At 41.8% G+C, this 17,733-nt stretch overlaps 1 protein-coding gene across 4 annotated transcripts in view; it reads right to left on the bottom strand.

The window, feature by feature from the left end:
- Positions 1-17,733, bottom strand: part of CPNE4 (copine 4) — a 625,415-nt gene that overhangs the window by 161,691 nt on the left and 445,991 nt on the right. For all 4 annotated transcript variants that reach the window (XM_067033790.1, XM_067033792.1, XM_059064294.2 and 1 more), the window contains one exon: positions 953-1,024. In XM_067033790.1, the coding sequence (XP_066889891.1) occupies positions 953-1,024 (72 nt within the window). The remainder of the gene's footprint in view (positions 1-952; positions 1,025-17,733) is intronic.

Here is a 17,733-nt window from a genome sequence, read left to right as displayed (position 1 = left end):
TTACATTAAACATTTCTTTAAAAAATGGCTTAAATTTAAAAAAATGAATCAGTCACTTTCAAGTTAAAAAGGAATGTTCAGAGGAACTTAGGAGGTTTTCCTCCCGAGACAATCTGCCTTGCAATCAGTTCAGATTCTCCTGGTACTTTTTTCTACCTATTACTATTATTTTTTGTCCACACAGCTAAATGGTTAGATTATCTTTCTCAAGGGCGCTAATACAAGATGCCAACGTTTCAAATACTAGAGTTCTACTTGAACATTTAATATTTTATTTAGAAATAGTTCCAGTATTGCCTTATAGAACATTCTGCAATGACAGAAATATTCTATAATCTGCACCGTTCAATATAGCAGCAGCCAGCCGCGTGGAACTACTGAGCACTTGATAACGTGGATAGTGGAAGGAATGACTATTTGCTTTTATTTAATTTTAAATAATTTTAAGTTCAAATAATCACATGGCTACCAAATAGAACAGTATGGTTCCAAACTATTATATTAAAGAGGAGAGTTAAATGCTGGGCTCCCTCGTCCTTGGACTAAATGTTATTAGAGCATTTCTTTTTCTCAAGAAACTGAGAAACAGGGACAGGTAGCTTTTCTTGGTGGGGGGGGGGTAGCTCTGATGATTTGAAAACTCCAGGCAATTCTGTATTCTTACTGTGCTCAATAACTCCATCTTTGTCCCCTGCTAAAGCCTACATTTAATTATAGAAGTGCTTAGTTGAAGTGAATGGCCTCACTTTCAAATCCTTTTTCCTACAATGGAAAGGTCAAAATTGTATTGTCAGGAAGGAGAAAGATGGAAAAAAGAAAGGGTGACTGGGACAGTTGAGCAGTTGTGGGTTCAACTCCCAACATCCAGAAGGTCAGCTTCCCACGCGGCTGGGTCGGACCAGCCAGCTCCATTTTGGGCACCTGGGCAGGTGGCTGCTTAGGGAGGGCTCACCGTGATGGAGGATTTCCCTGCCGTGTTCCCGTGCTTCAACAAGGATTTGGACAGCTTTCTCTGGGAAACAATCTGTACAAAAGGAAACACAAGGTGGAGATACTAGTCATATACTTACAGGTATACTCTTTAGTATTTCCCTTACAAAATTTTGCACTTACAGCTCTCCTTGAAATTATGACATCAATATTCATTTATTTTCCGAGGTTCCTCCACAAACCTCTCCTAAATACAGGTCATTCCCTTCTTTCCTCTTATGGCTTGTGCTGTAAGTGTGAGTGTGTAAGGGATTACAGATAATTCAGTACTAATGGAGGTGGCTTAATCGTTGCTGAGACATTTATATTAAAATTAGACAAAACATGTTGGATATGTACATTAACCTAAAGGAGATGAAGTTTCAGAATGATCTCAAATTAGCACTAAAACCTCTGTGCAGAGTGGAGGATGGCATGAAGGGAGGAAAGAAACTCAAAGTCTAAATATACACTTTCTGTATCAATAACCTCTACGGTTCTATTTTTAATATATTCAATAGGAAGCAAGAAAGTAAGTCATGAGGAGACTGATGCTCAGACAAGCCAAAAGGAGTAACTGGGGTCCTCTCCACTGGGAGTTATTCTCAGCAGAACCTGCCCCATTCCCTCTTGTTTTCTTTTCTGAAAGGGAAAGGTGACAAGGCAGTAAGGCCCTGATGAGCCTGAACCCCATGATTCCCCAGGATTCCCAGAGGAAACAAGGCTTGAAAGACTTGAGTGAAAGCTGTGCTCTGCTCTCGGCAGAGGGAGAGCATAGTCCCCTGCTGTGGGCGGCAGCTTCTATCTGGATGGCCCCAATGATCCCCGCTTCCTGGTGTTCTTGCCATTGTGTAATTCCCTCCCCTTGAGTGTTGGGTGGATCCAGTGATTTGCTTCCAATGAACAGAATACTACAAAAGTGATGGGATATCACTTCAGGGATTAGGTTCCAAAATCACTGACTTCCTTCTTGCTCAGCATTTCTCATTCTCTCTCTTAGAGCCTTTGCTCTGGGGGAAGCAGGCTGCTAGGTTGTGAACAGCCCTGTAGGAGCAGCCCACATGGCCAGGAATTGATGTCCCCACTCAACAGCCAGTGAGAACCAGAGGCCAGCCAGCAGCCACACAACAGCCTGGAGCAGGTCCTCCCACAAGGTGAGCCTTGAGGTAACTGTACCTTGACAGCAGCCTTGTGAGAGACCCTGGTCCAGAGGACCCAGCCATGCTGCCCCAACTCCTGACACACAGAAGTTGTGAGATAATAAGTGTGTTTTTAAGCTTTCAACTTTTGCAGTAATTTTTAATGCAGCAATCAGAAAAAGTACACATAAGAAAGGGAAGGAGATCACTGTGAAAAGTGGGGACATAAAACCATTCTCTGAAATCATTATATATTTTGTCTCTGTGTTAGAGCAATAAAATATTAAGAGTGTGCTAATATCAAATGTAAAAAGTTCAGAGACCTTCCCTAGGCCAAGCAGATGAAAGATCCTAATGTTCAGCCTGCTGTCATCTGAAGGAGTGTTTCTATAAAGAATCACCAGGTGACAGTGATGATGTTGATGACATCAATGAGAGCAATGGGAACTCCCATGTAAGTATACAGATGATGTGGGAGATGCCTTATTCATTCCAAAAATAATTATCTAGTCCCCAAAATATGACAAACTTGGTGCTAGGCACTAAGAATAGAGTGATAAGCAAAGTCAGATGCAATAGCTGACCTCATGGAGCTTACATTTTAGTGGGGGAGATAGTAATAAACCAAATGGTCAAACAAATATAACTCGTCACAAAGGAGAGATGCACTGGCCATGGTGGGGACAATGAATGGGGTGGATGAGAGCAGACCACTTATGAATCTCTAGCTGCAGTACAGGTGAAAGGTAATAGTGGCTATGGAGATGGAGAGAAAAGACAGGATTTATGAGATAGTTAGGTGTAAAATAGTCAGAATTTGGAAATGGATTGAATACGGAGAGAGTGGGAGGCATCCTAAATGTATCACTGGATCAGAGAGTTATGTCCTTCAGTGAGTTAAGAGTCACAAGAAGGGGACATTAAATTGGAAGGCAAAGAACAAAGTTTGGGGCAGAAAACAGACTGGAGTAGGTTGAAGAGGAGAGAAAGAGGAGGCAAATGGACAAGAAGAAAATTCTTTCAATGAGTTTGGCTATATAGTGGGGAAGAGAGAATAGGCCCTGAGGGGAAGGAGAAATTCAGTAAGGTTTTTGTCTTAGTGGTCATTTTGTTGCTAACTTTACAGCCCCACAAATTTGGTATTATTAATTTCCTTTTATAGAGGAGCAAAGTTGGACACAGAGAGTTTAAGTAACATTCCTAAGGCCATAGAACTAAGAGGGAATGTGGCCTGGATTTGAACATAGGTCTGACTCCAGAAACTGATCTCCAGTTCCATTATGATTGGTAAGCGAACTCCTAAAACAGGTTCAGAAAATGTTCACAGCTGGATTTGTACTACATGTGTTTGCTTTTAAGCCCTAGATCTCATGTTAGTGCTTAAGCCTCAATGTGTAAGCATGGAGAAGATGGTAAAGAAATAATCAAGTTAAAGCTTAAGAATGAAGTAATCTGAAGACACTGGCTTTGGTTACATGCAGTGTAGCATAATGATTAAGAACATAGGTTTTTTATTTATAGTTGACTATCAATAAAATGACATGAAAAAATTCAGGTGATAAAGGATATGGTTTTCCTTTCCATAGTTAATTCTGAATTCAAACTCACCTTTCCCACCCTACTCATTAAGAATGTTTCAGTGCTTTTAGTCCTATCGGCAAAATCATTATTCCCCCCACCAATTCTTAGATTGTCACTTGTTCTAGAAACGCTACCATTTCCTAGAATAATATAGACATTATTTTTAAACTTGAGATAGACCAAAACAGAGGAAACACAGAAGACAAACAGCAAAAGGACATTAGAAGACTCTGTGGTTTCTCTTCAGGGGTTTTTCAGTGGGGAGTGGAAGGGAAGACATATGAATAGATGACAAAACAAGGGTCACTGATAAGCAGTAGCCAGGTCAGTACCTCTCTAAAGAAAGGTAACAGATTTATTTGGGAACATCATACCCTGTTCCCAAATTAATCTGGTCTCAGAAATACTTTGGTCCACTGTCACTGCATTTCATCTACATTGGTTACCTACCCCAAGAACTCCAAGTGACCCCAACAACCTTGTCAGCCCTGAGATGATCCATGCATTGGGTTACCAGGTATTGGTAGACTGTCTTTATAGACTGTGTCTTCCAATATCCACATTCTCTTTCTTCAAGGAAGTCCAAGGATGGTACCAGGTCTTTCTCACTCTTTTTTAGAAATGCCAACATTTCCATTTGTAGGGTCTGAAGAGAATGCTACCACGTACCACCTCCTGCCTTTTACAAATGCTAGGAAGAAAAGCAATTTCCCAGGAAATATTCCTTCTTAAGAAATGGTCATATGGGTGAACAAGTGGCTAATCAAGCAGGCATTAAAACAAACATTCTACAGCCCCAGGCCTCCAACTCAGCTGCAAAGAATGAGTAATAATTAAGGTTTCAAACCTTTCATTGTAATAATTATTGACAATGAGTTGCCATTGGCATTGCCATTCTTAGGACTTCAGGCAAAAATAGTAGGATGCCCAGCTGAAGCAGCAATCTATAGAGAAAAGTCTATTTGTTGCCATTCCCTTCTCACACAAGCTTTGTTGCAGCTGAAGCAACTGCATCATACTCAAAAACAGCCTTAGGTCGTGTCAGAGGATGAGGGGTTTAGAGTGACAAGGACTTACACTTGTCCCAGCTGATACTGAGGCCAAGAAATAGGCAGCATTTAGCACTGGGCTAAAGGTGATGCACTTGTCAGAAGTCCTCTAATTTGATTCTTCTCACCCTATAGTGGGGTCACAGTTGCAATCCTTAAACTTCAACAGAAGGATGAAATATAGGGGGAGGAAACACTCTTATTAGCAAAGTCGAATCAGACGGGCATTAGCACCATCAAGTCCCTGATCTGCATTCACACATGGATCTGGGAGGAAGTGCTTCTCTCCCTGTGAAGTGGGCAGTATTCTAACAGCAGGGATCCTCATTTTCAGGGAAGTCCACTGTTTCATTTAGATAAATGGGAACAAAACCAGGAGAATAAAAAACATTTTGGTCAATATTTCAACAAGTGTTTGTTCATCTGGATTTGCTTATAAAGACTTTCAAAGCAGTCATTTTGGGGACTAGATAGTCATCTTTCATGAGATCTCTTTTACTGAAAATATCTTCAGATTATTTCTGGAAATTGCTTTAAGACTCTATTGCAAAAACAAACATTTATTGAACATCTTTTTTGTGCCAGGCACTGTTCCGAGGTAACAGTGGTGGACAGGTGAAAACATAATTACAATACTTGACATTTGTACCTCTGTTAGCCAGAATTGATAATGCCCAAAACATGTGTCAGAGAACTTTCATTTCCTAAAAGGTAAGTCAATATTGTATGAAAAAGTCTTTGTGTAGATAAGTCTGGAAATCACATGATTAGAAAAAGTTTGACATCTTTAACTGCAGGATATTAACAGAGCTTTAGTTGTGAATCATCCTGAGCACAGCCATGGAAGGAGCATTTTTTATACTTTTTTGACCCCAGGACCTTTCGTCAAGGAGCATCCCTGGTGTTCTGCAAACTAGCAATTACTACTCCCATCACTACAGGGTACAACCAAGGGTTCCTGATGACTCCTGTAGCAACAGAGGGGGACTGGTCCAGGTCCTCTCAGGCCTGACTCTTGCAGAGCTGGCTGGGCTCCCAACAGCCACCATTGGCATCTCTTTGCCTACAGGTTCTTCTGGAGTCTGTGCCCACTGTCCACAGGAACAGTAAGCTGAAAGTGGGGGGGGATTAACAACCTTGGGAGCAGAGTCAACCAACTGATGGGCTTTGGCACAGAAATCCCCCAGCTCCTTTGGCCCAGGGATGGGGGTAACTCTGCGGTGTTTGTTCTGCACAGAAGCTGAGTTTTCCGAGTGGATGGAGCTCCAGTTACTCAGTGGTGATTCCTTAGACATCACAGCCTTTGCTTTATTGGTCACTCCCCCTTTCCTGCCACTTATCCACTCCCTTTCTAGTGTTCCCTTCACTTTCCAAATAATCTACTTTCCAATCCTTGTCTGCTTCTGGGAGACACTATCAAAATTCAACTCTGTGTCAGATAATGTATTGAGCATTTCACATATATTATCTCATTTACTGTCACTTAATGAGCAAAACTCTCTCTTGCCCCATGCAACTGGGATGAGAGAAGCAAGACTTCGAGAAATTGAGTTTATCTAAGGTCACATAGCATTATGGACTGAATTGTGAACCTTCCCACCCCTCCTCCCCCTCATATCTTGAAGCTCTGACCCACAATGTGACTGTATTTCGGGACAGGGTCTATAATGGAGATAACTGAGGTTAAATGAAGTCATAAGGGTGGGACCCTAATCCAACAAGACTAGTGTTCTTACAAAAAAAGGAAGATCTATCAGAAGTCTCTCTCTCTCTCTGCATATGTACACAGAGGAAAGGATATGTGAGGACACCATGAGAAGGAAGCTGTCTGCAAGCCAGCAGGAGAGATCTCACCACAAACTAACCCTGTTGTCACCTTGATCTTGGAATTCCAGCTTCCAGAACTATAATAAAATTGCCATTGTTTAATATACTAGTGTGTGATATTTTATTATGGCAGCCCTAACAGGTTAATACACATAGTTTATAAGAGTTGAAGCCAGGATTCATTCCTTCACTGAGTATCATATTTATTGAGCATCTATTATGTGCTGGGTATTGAGAATAAAATGATGGCACAAGACAGGCACAAAATTGCCCTTCCAGAGGTAGCCACACAAAACCCATGTCAAATTCCAACTCTGCAAGGAGAAGTAATGTCATGCCATGAGAGGGGCCTCACCAGATCCAGGAGGTCAGGTAAGGCATTTCTGAAGAAACTGCTCCTGACCTGAAGGCTCATGGATGATAAATGAGTAGTCAAAGAGGAGAGGGAATAGTAGGTACCAAGAGTATATATGAGTATGAGGAGCAGGCTGAATATGAGGGACAGAAAAGAAAACTTTTAATTTATCCCGAGACCAGGTTCTTGGTCATGTTGTCCTCTGATTGACACTAGGTACTTTAGCAACGTTGGCTATGGTAGGTAAAAAATGACTCCTTAAAGATATCCATACCCTAATTCGCTGAAATCTGTGTGTATTACCTTATATGGCAAAAAAAAAAGTCTTTACAGTATAATTAAGTTAAGGATCTTAAAATAGGGAATTTATCCTGGATTATTTGGGTAGACCCTAAATGTAATCTCAAGTGTCCTTATAAGAGGGAATCAGAGGGAGATCTAATTTATGACATACACTCAGAAAGGATGAAAATATGAAGATAGCACAGAGAAATACTTAAAGATGTTGGACATGGCAAGGAATGGATTCTCCCCTGGAGCCTCCAGAGGGAGCACGGCCTTGCTGACACCTTGATTTCAGACTTCTGTCCCCAGAACTATGAGAGAATAAATCTGCATTGTTTCAAGCCACCAAGTTTGTGATAATTTGTAACAGTAAACACAGGAAACTAGTAGACTGACTTAGCCCATGACCAGGTTCAAAGTTCCAGGAAAAGATGCCATGATGGCTTCAGTGATGACTGGTTTTAGGGAAATCCCTACTTTCCCATTTCCCTCCCAAGATTGCTGGGCAATATTACTTCACCTGATAGAAGTCAGACCCTCTCAAGATAAATATGTCTGAAGACTCTGGCCTTGACACTCTTCCTCCCTCTCCTGGCCATCTTGCTCCCACCACTGACCCAAAGGAGCCACAATCCTATCTGAGCACAGAATAACCTCTGAGAACCTCAGCATCTTTTGTGCACTACTGATAAAAGGAAGCCTTAAAACGGTTTTAAACATCATTAAAAAATAGCATTCAAGAGCTATGCTTTTTCTTATGCTGTTCCCTCTGCCTAGGATGACTCATACCCTCTCCCCTCAATTGGCAAATTTATTCATTTTTAAGATCTTCATCAGAAGTTTGGGATGGTTGCTGTGGTAGGAGGGATGTGAAATCACCCGTGGGATGAAGAACTATTCCTTCTCCCCTCACGCGTGTCCTTCCCTCCTCATCCTAGCTGATTCCCTGCAGCAGCAGCAGCAGCATGGCCTGGGTTGCTAGAAATGCAGGCTTTCAGGGCCCACCGCAGACCTGCTGAATCAGAATCTGCATTTTGATGAAGTCCCCAGGTGACCTGCATGTACATTAAAAGTGAGAAACACTGAGCTACAAAGTAAGAATTACACATTGACAATTTCAGTACAATATGATCAGATTTAAAGGATTTCTAGAAAAGGGCTTTAAAATGAATCTGTTCTGCTGATTTAGACTTTCATTAAAGGTAAAGCTGTAGGAGCTAAGAAGCTTTCTCAGACATTCGGGGGAGAGAATGGTGACACGCGTGTGTACATATGTTTTATGTAAACTCAGCCTGGTCCTTAGCTCCCCAGTGGAGACCTACAGAAGGACCAGCCTAGAGAGAATGATTCCAAGTGACAGGAGTGATGGGTAATCTGCTTGCTTGGGTTTCCTGTCTTGAGATTTCTATTAAGCAGGTTTCTAATTACTTCAAGTGTAATTACAGGCTTTTACCCTTTCTCTGACTTCATTAGTATAGGACGGAAAGAGTTTCGGAGAGAGATTTAAGGACTGCCTGTGTATTAATTAGGTGCCTGTGCCTCCTCATCACAAATGACCTGGTCCAGAGGCCACCTCCCCACCCTTAGCTAAGCTGTACCACATGGCGATCAGGAGAAAGAGAAAGAGCTGCGTCTCCGAGCAGCTGCTGCCTAGGGTAGGGCACTGTGTCAGGTCAAGGGCACAAGGCAGCTTTTCAACCACTGCCCTGGCAGGCTGTGACTTGTCTTCAGTGAGGCTGGCAACCAAACACTAGTAGTCCACAAGAGAGAGGAGGATGGGAGAAAGCCCTTGACCATTTTTAAGCGAAGTATGCAAATTCCAGCTTTCAGGTTGTTAGACTAGGTTAACTAGGTTGTTAACAGGTGAAGAGACCAGAAGCTCAAAGATAACTAAGGTAATAAAGCTATTGAAGAGTCATGATACTACTGCAGAAAGAGCACTTACTGTGTGCCAGCTACTGCTCTGAAGTGCCTTATGTGTACTGATTAATTGAATTCTCATATCAGCCCTATGGAGTAAGTATTATGCCCATTTACAGATAAGAAAATGAAGTATAGAAAGTGTATTGGTTTGCAAGGGCTGCCATAACAAATTACGACAAATTTACATAAAACAACAGAACCATATTCTTTCATGGCTGCAGAGGGCAGAGTTTGAAATCAAGGCATCTGTGGGGGTCGTGCTCCCTCTGGAAGCTCTAAGGGCGATTTCCATATGTAGTCTCTTCAATGTCTGGTGCCTGCCACTGTCTCCTGGCCTGTGGCTGCATCACTCTACCTCCTTCATGAGGCCCTCTCTTGTCTGCGTCCCTCCTCTGTGGTTCCTTTATAAGGACAGTTGTCACTGGATTTACCCCACCTGGATAATCCAGGATGAGCTCTTCATCTTGAGATCCTTAATTAGATCTGCAGAGACTTTTTGTCCAAATAAGGTCACATTCACAGATTGTGGGGCTGAGGATGTAGACATATTTTGGGGGGCCACCATTAGGTCCACTACAGAGAGGCTAGGTGACTTGCTCAAGGTTCCACAGCCAGGAAGTAGCAGAGTTGAGATTTGAACCCAGTCAGTTCATCCCAGAATCCAATCCCCTCTCTGCTGCCTCCCATAAATGACATAGGCTGGACTTGATACTGTGCTAAATGCTGCCAGATGTGTGCAGTGATTCACACTCACTCCTCGCCCTGGGGGAGCTGACCTCAGAGGCACATTCCCTCTCCCTCAGACCACTGCAGGGGCCACTTAACTGGTCCCCTAGATTCACTCTTGCTACAAAATGTAGAGTAAGAGTCACACATGATGATAAAGAAGATGTGGTGTGTGTGTGTGTGTGTGTGTGTGTGTGTGTGTGTGTGTGTGTGTGTGTGTATATAATGGAATATCACTCAGCCATGAAAAAATGAAATAATGTAATTTGCAGCAACATGGAGGGACCTAGAGATTATCAATAAGTGGAATCTAAAGAAATGATACAAATGAACTTATTTACAAATCAGAAATAGACTTACAGACATAAAAAACAAACTTATGGGAGACTTCCCTGGTGGTCCAGTGGTTAAGAATCTGCCTTCCAATGCAGGGGATGCAGATTTGATCCCTGGTTGGGGAACTAAGATCCCACGTGCCACGGGGCAACTAAGCCCATGTGCTCTGGAGCCCACATGCCACAACTAGAGAGAAGCCCACGCACTGCAATGAAGGGCCCGTTGGCCTCAATGAAAGATCCCACATGCCGCAACTAAGACCTGACACAGCCAAATAAATCTTAAAAAAAACTTATGGTTACCAAAGGGGAAAGGAACGGGAGGGATAAATTAGGAGTTTTAGATTAACATATACACACTATTATATAAAAAATAGATAACCAACAAGGTACTACTGTATAGCACAGGGAACTATATTCAATATCTTGCAATAATCTATAAGGGAAAAGAATCTGAAAAAGAATAGATACATAAGGAATCATTTTGCTGTATAACTGAAGCTAACACAACAGTCTTAATCAACTATATTTCAATTTAAAAAATTAAATAAATTAATTAATAAAAAGAAAAAGATCACACATGAGGGTCCAAATGCTGAGCATGGTGTGGGACCAGGAAGGGTAACCTCTCCAAGCCTCAGTTTTTTCTTCTGTGAAATGGTGATGATACTATCCACCACACTGGTTTATCATGTGCATAATGAGTAGCAACAAAATCCCAGCATCAGGCCCATAGAGATGCTTAGGAAATGCTCCTTCCTCTTCTCTTCTCTCCTGTCTAATCAATTCCCACAGAGATGATTATAGTCATTGTTTGGCTTGGACTGGGGTTCTGGCATTGGAGTGGAAAGAGAGGTAGAGAGTAAAGATATTTAAGACACTGAGTTGATGGGGCTTTGGGAAAGGCTGATGGGTGGGCTGTGGAGCAGAGGGAGTGAGTGAGTGGTGCAAGGGAAGGCTCCTCGGTTTTGAGTCTCTGCATCTGGGAGGACAGAGGTGTCATTCCCTGAATGGGGCGGATGGAGGCTGTGGGTAGGGAGAGCAAGAGGACATGGTGAGCTTGATGTGGGGCTGTTGAGTCTGAGGTGCCTGTGGTCATCCGAGTGGAGTCGATATCTAGATACTGTTGGATACATGAATCTGGGGCATGGAGGAGAGGCCTGAGCTGGGAGTCTCCAACATGTGGATGATGAATGGAAGGGCAGGAGCTGAGGAGGAGATATATGAAGGAAAGAAAGGAGCGGTCTGAGAGTGAGGCAACCTTCCCAGACTGAGAACCACAGCAATGTCTTCTCACTACCTGCAGCCTCTGAACACACCCTGTGGGGGCCCAGCCACCTCCATCCCATGGGTGAGAGCCAGAGGGATCACAGGCTGTGTTCTCCCTGCTCAGACTGGGGCTATGCTCTGCGGGGGGCAGCCAATTCAGGGCAGGGGCTGTCTTCTTTTCTGTATGCTGATGGAGGCTTTAAAAGGAAGAATATTAAAAGTGTAAGACATACACTAAAAATGAAATATCAGAAAGAGAAATTAAGGAAAGAATCCCATTTACCATTGCATAAAAAGAAGAAAATATCTAGGAATAAACTTATCTAAGGGGGCAAAAGACCTGTACTCTGGAAACTATAAGATGATGATGAAAGAAATTGAACATGACACAGCCAGAAAGATATACCATGTTCTTGGATTGGAACAATCAATATTGTTAAAATGACTATACTACCCAAGACAATCTACATATTCAATGCATTCCCTATCAAATTACCAACCACATTTTTTCCCAGAACTGGAAAAAATTTTAAATTTGTATGGAAATACAAAAAACACTGAATAGCCAAAACAATCTTGAGAAAAAATAATGGAGCTTGAGGAATCACTCTCCTTGACTTCAGACTATACTACAAAGTTACAGTAATCAAAACACTATGGTACTGGCATGGAAACAGACACATAGATCAATGGAACAGGATAGAAAGCCCAGAGATAAACCCATGCACTTATGGTCAATTAATCTACAATAAGGGAGGTGAAAATATACAGTGGAGAAAAGATAGTCTCTTCAATAAGTGGTGCTGGGAAAACTGGACAGCTACATGTAAAATAATGAAATTAGAACATTCTCTAACACAATATACAAAAATAAACTCAAAATGGGCTAAAGATCTAAATGTAAGTCAGGGTACAATACAATTCCTAGAGGAAAATGTAGGCAGGACACTTGTTGACATAACTCGCAGAAATACTTTTTTGAATCCATCTCCCAGAATAATGGAAACAAAAGTAAAAGTAAACAAATGGGACCTAATTAAACTTAAAAGTTTTTGCACAGCAAAAGAAACCATAAACAAGTGAAGTAAGTCAGAAGGAGAAAAAGAAATACCATATGCTAACACATATATATGGAATCTAAAAAAAAAACAAAAGCAAAGGTTCTGAAGAACCTAGGGGCAGGACAGGAATAAAGACACAGATGTAGAGAATGGACTTGAGAACACGGGGAGGGGAAAGGGTAAGCTGGGATGAAGTGAGAGAGTGACATGGACATATATACACTAACAAAAGTAAAATAGATACCTAGTGGGAAGCAGCTGCATAGCACAGGGAGATCAGCTCGGTACTTTGTGACCACCTAGAGGGGTGGTATAGGTAGGATGGGAGGGAAACGCAAGAGGGAGGGGATATGGGGATATATGTATATATACAGCTGATTCACCTTGTTATAAAGCAGAAACTAACACACCATTGTAAAATAATTATGCTCCAATAAAGAGGTTAAAAAAAAGAAACCATAAACAAAAGGAAAAGACAACCTATGGAATGGAAGAGAATATTTACAAATGATCTAAGCAACAAGGGATTAATTTCCAAAATATACAAACAGCTCATACCGCTCAATATCAAAAAACAAAACAAAACACTAAACAACCTAATAGAATAAATGGGCAGAAGACCTAAACAAATAGATATTTCTCCAAAGAAGACATACAGATGGCTAACATGCACATGAAAATATGCTCAGCATTGCTAATTACTAGAGAAATGCAAATCAAAACTACAATGAGGTATCACCTCACACCAGTCAGAATGGCCATCATTAAAAAGTCTACAAATAAATGTTGGAGAGGGTTGCATTAACATGGGAAGATATATTTTTTATGTGAAAAAAGCAAGTTACAAAAAGCATGTATAAGTCACCAGATGGTTGTTTTTAAAAAAAGAACTGTATGTATATGCATACATCAAAAAAAAAATCTAGAATAACATGCACCAGAATATTTAAAAGCTATCTGTCAATGTTGGGATGTGGGCCTCACAGTCCTCCAGCAGAAAGAACTCCAGCAGTTGTCAGAGCCCAATATCCGCTGAGTGGTCCCATTTCCACTGGGGCTGTTGTCTTGTTCTGCACATGTACTGTCTCAGAACCCACTCACCCGATTGTGGTGTGCTCCTTCCTCTCCCACTTACTCCAGGCCTGGGCCCAGATCAAGGATCCCTGCTTGCCTGTGGCTTGATTGGTGAACTCTGGGACACAGAGATTTAAACTTCCCATCCTCATGGGCCCGTGAGGGTTCTTAGCTTATTCATTATTAGTGCTCCAAGCCCTTTCAGGTCTCTTCTGTAATCAAAAATAATGTCAGAACCAGATGCAGAATAGGATGGGTGATGCAGGCTTTATATAGGTCATTTCCTAGTTGTCCTCTAAATCTTGTGTTGAAAGTGCTGGTGCTTGTTACCCACAGGCCAAGGCACAGAAGTGCCCAGGAGCTGCAGTGGGGACATCATCTGGGAGTCAGGAGGCCTGGGTTTAACTCCCCAACTTGAAAATGGCTTGCACTTAAGCAAGTCACTTCAAGGTTCACGTGCTTAGCAGGAAGTGTGGAAATATGGTACTTTCCCCTCAGGGGTTCTGAGAGAATGAAATGAGATGTTTGGTGCAGTTTTCAGCATAAGGTCTGGCAGGATATAAGAGCAGTCACTCTGCCCTCTGCCTAGACTGCTTTCCTGGATTTCTCTGCATGGCTCATGCCCACACTTTTTTCCGGTCTCTGCTCAGAAAGGGCCTCCCAGACACTCCTGTCTAAATGAGCACCTACCCTCTTCCCATCACTCTCTATCCCTTATCCTATTGGGATTTTCCTTCACGGGACTATCACTGTCATTATTTTATGTAGGAACAGGTAAGCTCCATGATAACAGGGCTTTGTCCCCTGTTTTCACAACTGATGCCCCAGGGTCTAGAAGAGTGTCTGGCATACAGTAAATGCTCAATAAATGAATGAGTACATACATATTTATTTGAATGAGTGAATAAATGTATATTAGCTTTTTTTTTTTTTTTTTTTTTTTGTGTGTGTGGTATGCGGGCCTCTCACTGCTGTGGCCTCTCCCGTTGCGGAGCACAGGCTCCGCACTCGCAGGCTCAGCGGCCATGGCTCATGGGCCCAGCCGCTCCACGGCATGTGGGATCCTCCCGGACCGGGGCACGAACCTGCCCCCCTACCCCCCGCATCGGCAGGTGGACTCTCAACCACTGCGCCACCAGGGAAGCCCTATGTTAGCTTTTTATTATCATAATCACATTGATGTGTTATTCACTGAATGAATGAGTACATGTCAGTTATTTTTATCTGATTGTTATCCTTAACTGGTACATAAGCAATAGGTCCGTGCCCATGGAAGGGTGAGGCCTGAATACTGTAAACTGTTCAGACACTGTGGTCCAGGAGAATTGCAGATAAACACTCACAAATGAGGTGTCCATTTGCAGATGGCTGTCACAGGTCTTCCTGAGCTAGGAGAAAGATACAGGAGTCAATTTATCAATGTGTGGAAAATGTCCCTTCCTTCTTGACCTCATTGAGCAGTTTACAGTGATAGCACTTAGGGAAAATTACTCTCCAATTTTTCCAATCTGCAAAGGGTTGTAGAAGTGGGGGTGATACTGGCCTCAGGTAACTCAGCACCTGGGATACAACAAGGCCCCCAAATATCAGTCTCCTCCCTTCAACTGAGCACTTATAAGAAAGTCAGTGGGGGGAGATTTGTAAAGGGATATGGATCTTTTTCTTATTAGGTATATGAAACAGAAGCCCAGAGATAGTGGAGCTTGGGGTTGAGGGAAGAAGAGCTTAGTCCTCTGACTCTGAATCCAAGTGCTTATTGTTGCATCTTGGCTCTGCCACTTAGGAGGTGTGGATCTTGGTCTGGTGTTGATGATGATGATAATTGTGATGATGGTATTGATAGTACCAAGCTCACAAATGTCTGGCATATGATCAGCACTTGGTAAATGTCAGCTATGAAAATGATTTATTATCATGAAGGGACTGTAAAAATTATTGTCCTAATTGGGACACTTGAAAATGAAAGGGAACAGTGTTAATAATTAAACCATGACAACATGTGTGAACTGGGGCAAATGGAATCTAGGTTACAGTAAATTTATGAGGGTACCTCACATGCAAGGATGAATTCCCCCTCCTTGGAAGTATTTAAGCAGAGGCCAGAAGCACTGAAGGCTGACTCCTGCACTGTGCTGGCTGAACTCAGCTGGACTTTTGTCTTCCTCCCCATTTCAAGTTTTTCTAATTCCACTGGAACCCTGTCTGCAAGTTCACTGTAATATTAGTTTTCCTGGTTCCAGTCTCATTGTGGGGAGAGAGGTCTGGAGGATTTCCATTCCTTTGTTGCTGATAATTGCGTTGGGAATGTGTGCTGACCTCAGTCCCCTGGTGGGCAGACGCCAGGGAAGAGTGGGTTAGCGCTATAATCAGCTCACTCGGGGCCTTGCCCGACCTGCCCAGGTGGACAGAGGAGCCTCAAAGGCTCACCTTCCATCCAAAACAAAGTTAATGAATTCACACTCGGCCTCATTTTGCCCTTGAATCTGAAACCAAGACTCTTGGGAATGATTTTGTAACCCAAGCAGTTATTGTTTTTTCTCCTTTTAAACTTCATTAGTTTAATTCAAAATAAAAATATTCTCTTTCTCAAATTAGGCTTGAACTGGAGATTCTGGACTTTGGGGGAATGTCAGAACCTCTTTGCAGTTCCAGTGAAGTTTCCTTAACTTATTCGTTATTAGTGCTTCAAGATCTCCAGGGTATCTTCTGTAATCAAAACAGTATAACAAAAGATCAGAAAGAGATTACCCAAGGAAAACCTCCTCCCTGTGGGCAGTGAGGTGGGAATCAAGGCTTTACCTGCAGCGTCTGCAAAGTTCTTTCTCAAAAACCTAACAGAAACACAGTCTCAACATCAAAAAGTTCACAAATAATAAATGCTGGAGAGGGTGTGGAGAAAAAGGAACCCTCTTACACTGTTGGTGGGAATGTAAATTGGTGCAGTCACTATGGAGAACTGTATGGAGGTCCCCCATAAAACTAAAATAGAATTAACATATGATCCTGCAATCACACTCCTGGGTGTATATCTGGAGAAAAGTCTAATTTGGAAAGATACATGCACCTAAATGTTCATAGCAGCACTATTTACAATAGCCAAGACATGGAAGCAACCTAAATGTCCATTGAGAGATGGATGGATAAAGAAGATGTGGTACATATACACAAATGGAATACTACTCAGCCATAAAAAGAATGAAATAATGCCATTTGCAGCAAAATGGATGGACCTAAAGATTATCATACTAAGTGAAATAAACCAGAGAAAGACAAATATCATATGATATTGCTTATATGTGGAATCTAAATTAAAAAGGTATAAATGAACTTATTTGCAAAACAGAAATAGAGGGCTTCCCTGGTGGTGCAGTGGTTAAGCATCCGCCTGCCAATGCAGGGGACACAAGTTCAAGCCCTGGTCTGGGAAGATCCCACATGCCGCGGAGCAACTAAACCCGTGTGCCACAACTATTGAGCCTGCTCTCTAGAGCCCACGAGTCACAACTACTGAAGCTTGCGCACCTAGAGCCTGTGCTCCACAAGAAGAGAAGCCACCTCGATAAGAAGTCCGTGCACCACAATGAAGAGTAGCCCCCGTTCACTGCAACTAGAGAAAGCCCACAGGCAGCAATGAAGACCAAACAAAGCCAAAAATAAAAATAAACAAAATAAATAAATTTATATATATATATATATATATATATATATATATATATATATATATATATATAACAGAAATAGACCCTCAGACATAAAAAAACAAACTTATGGTTACCAAATGGGAAAGGGGTGAGGGAAGGATAAATTAGGAGATTGGGATTAACATATTCTCACTACTATATATAAAATAGATAACCATCAAGGACCTATGCATAGCACAGGGCACTATACTCAATATTTTATAATAACTTATAAGGGAAAAGAATCTGAAAAAGATTATATATATACATGTGTATATAGATATATATTGAATTGTGCTATATACCTGAAGTTAACACAACATTGTAAACCAACTATACTTCAATAAAAAAATACATATCTGTATATATCTATATATCGATATAGATATAAAGAAAGCACAGCCACAGCAGATACCTCACTCAAAAGCATTTCTCACTAATTACCCAAATTAGATACCTT

The sequence above is a fragment of the Kogia breviceps genome, chromosome 5 (assembly GCF_026419965.1).
Source record: "Kogia breviceps isolate mKogBre1 chromosome 5, mKogBre1 haplotype 1, whole genome shotgun sequence".
Classification (NCBI taxonomy): Eukaryota; Metazoa; Chordata; class Mammalia; order Artiodactyla; family Physeteridae; genus Kogia; species Kogia breviceps.
This window is presented reverse-complemented; position numbering and strand designations above follow the sequence as displayed.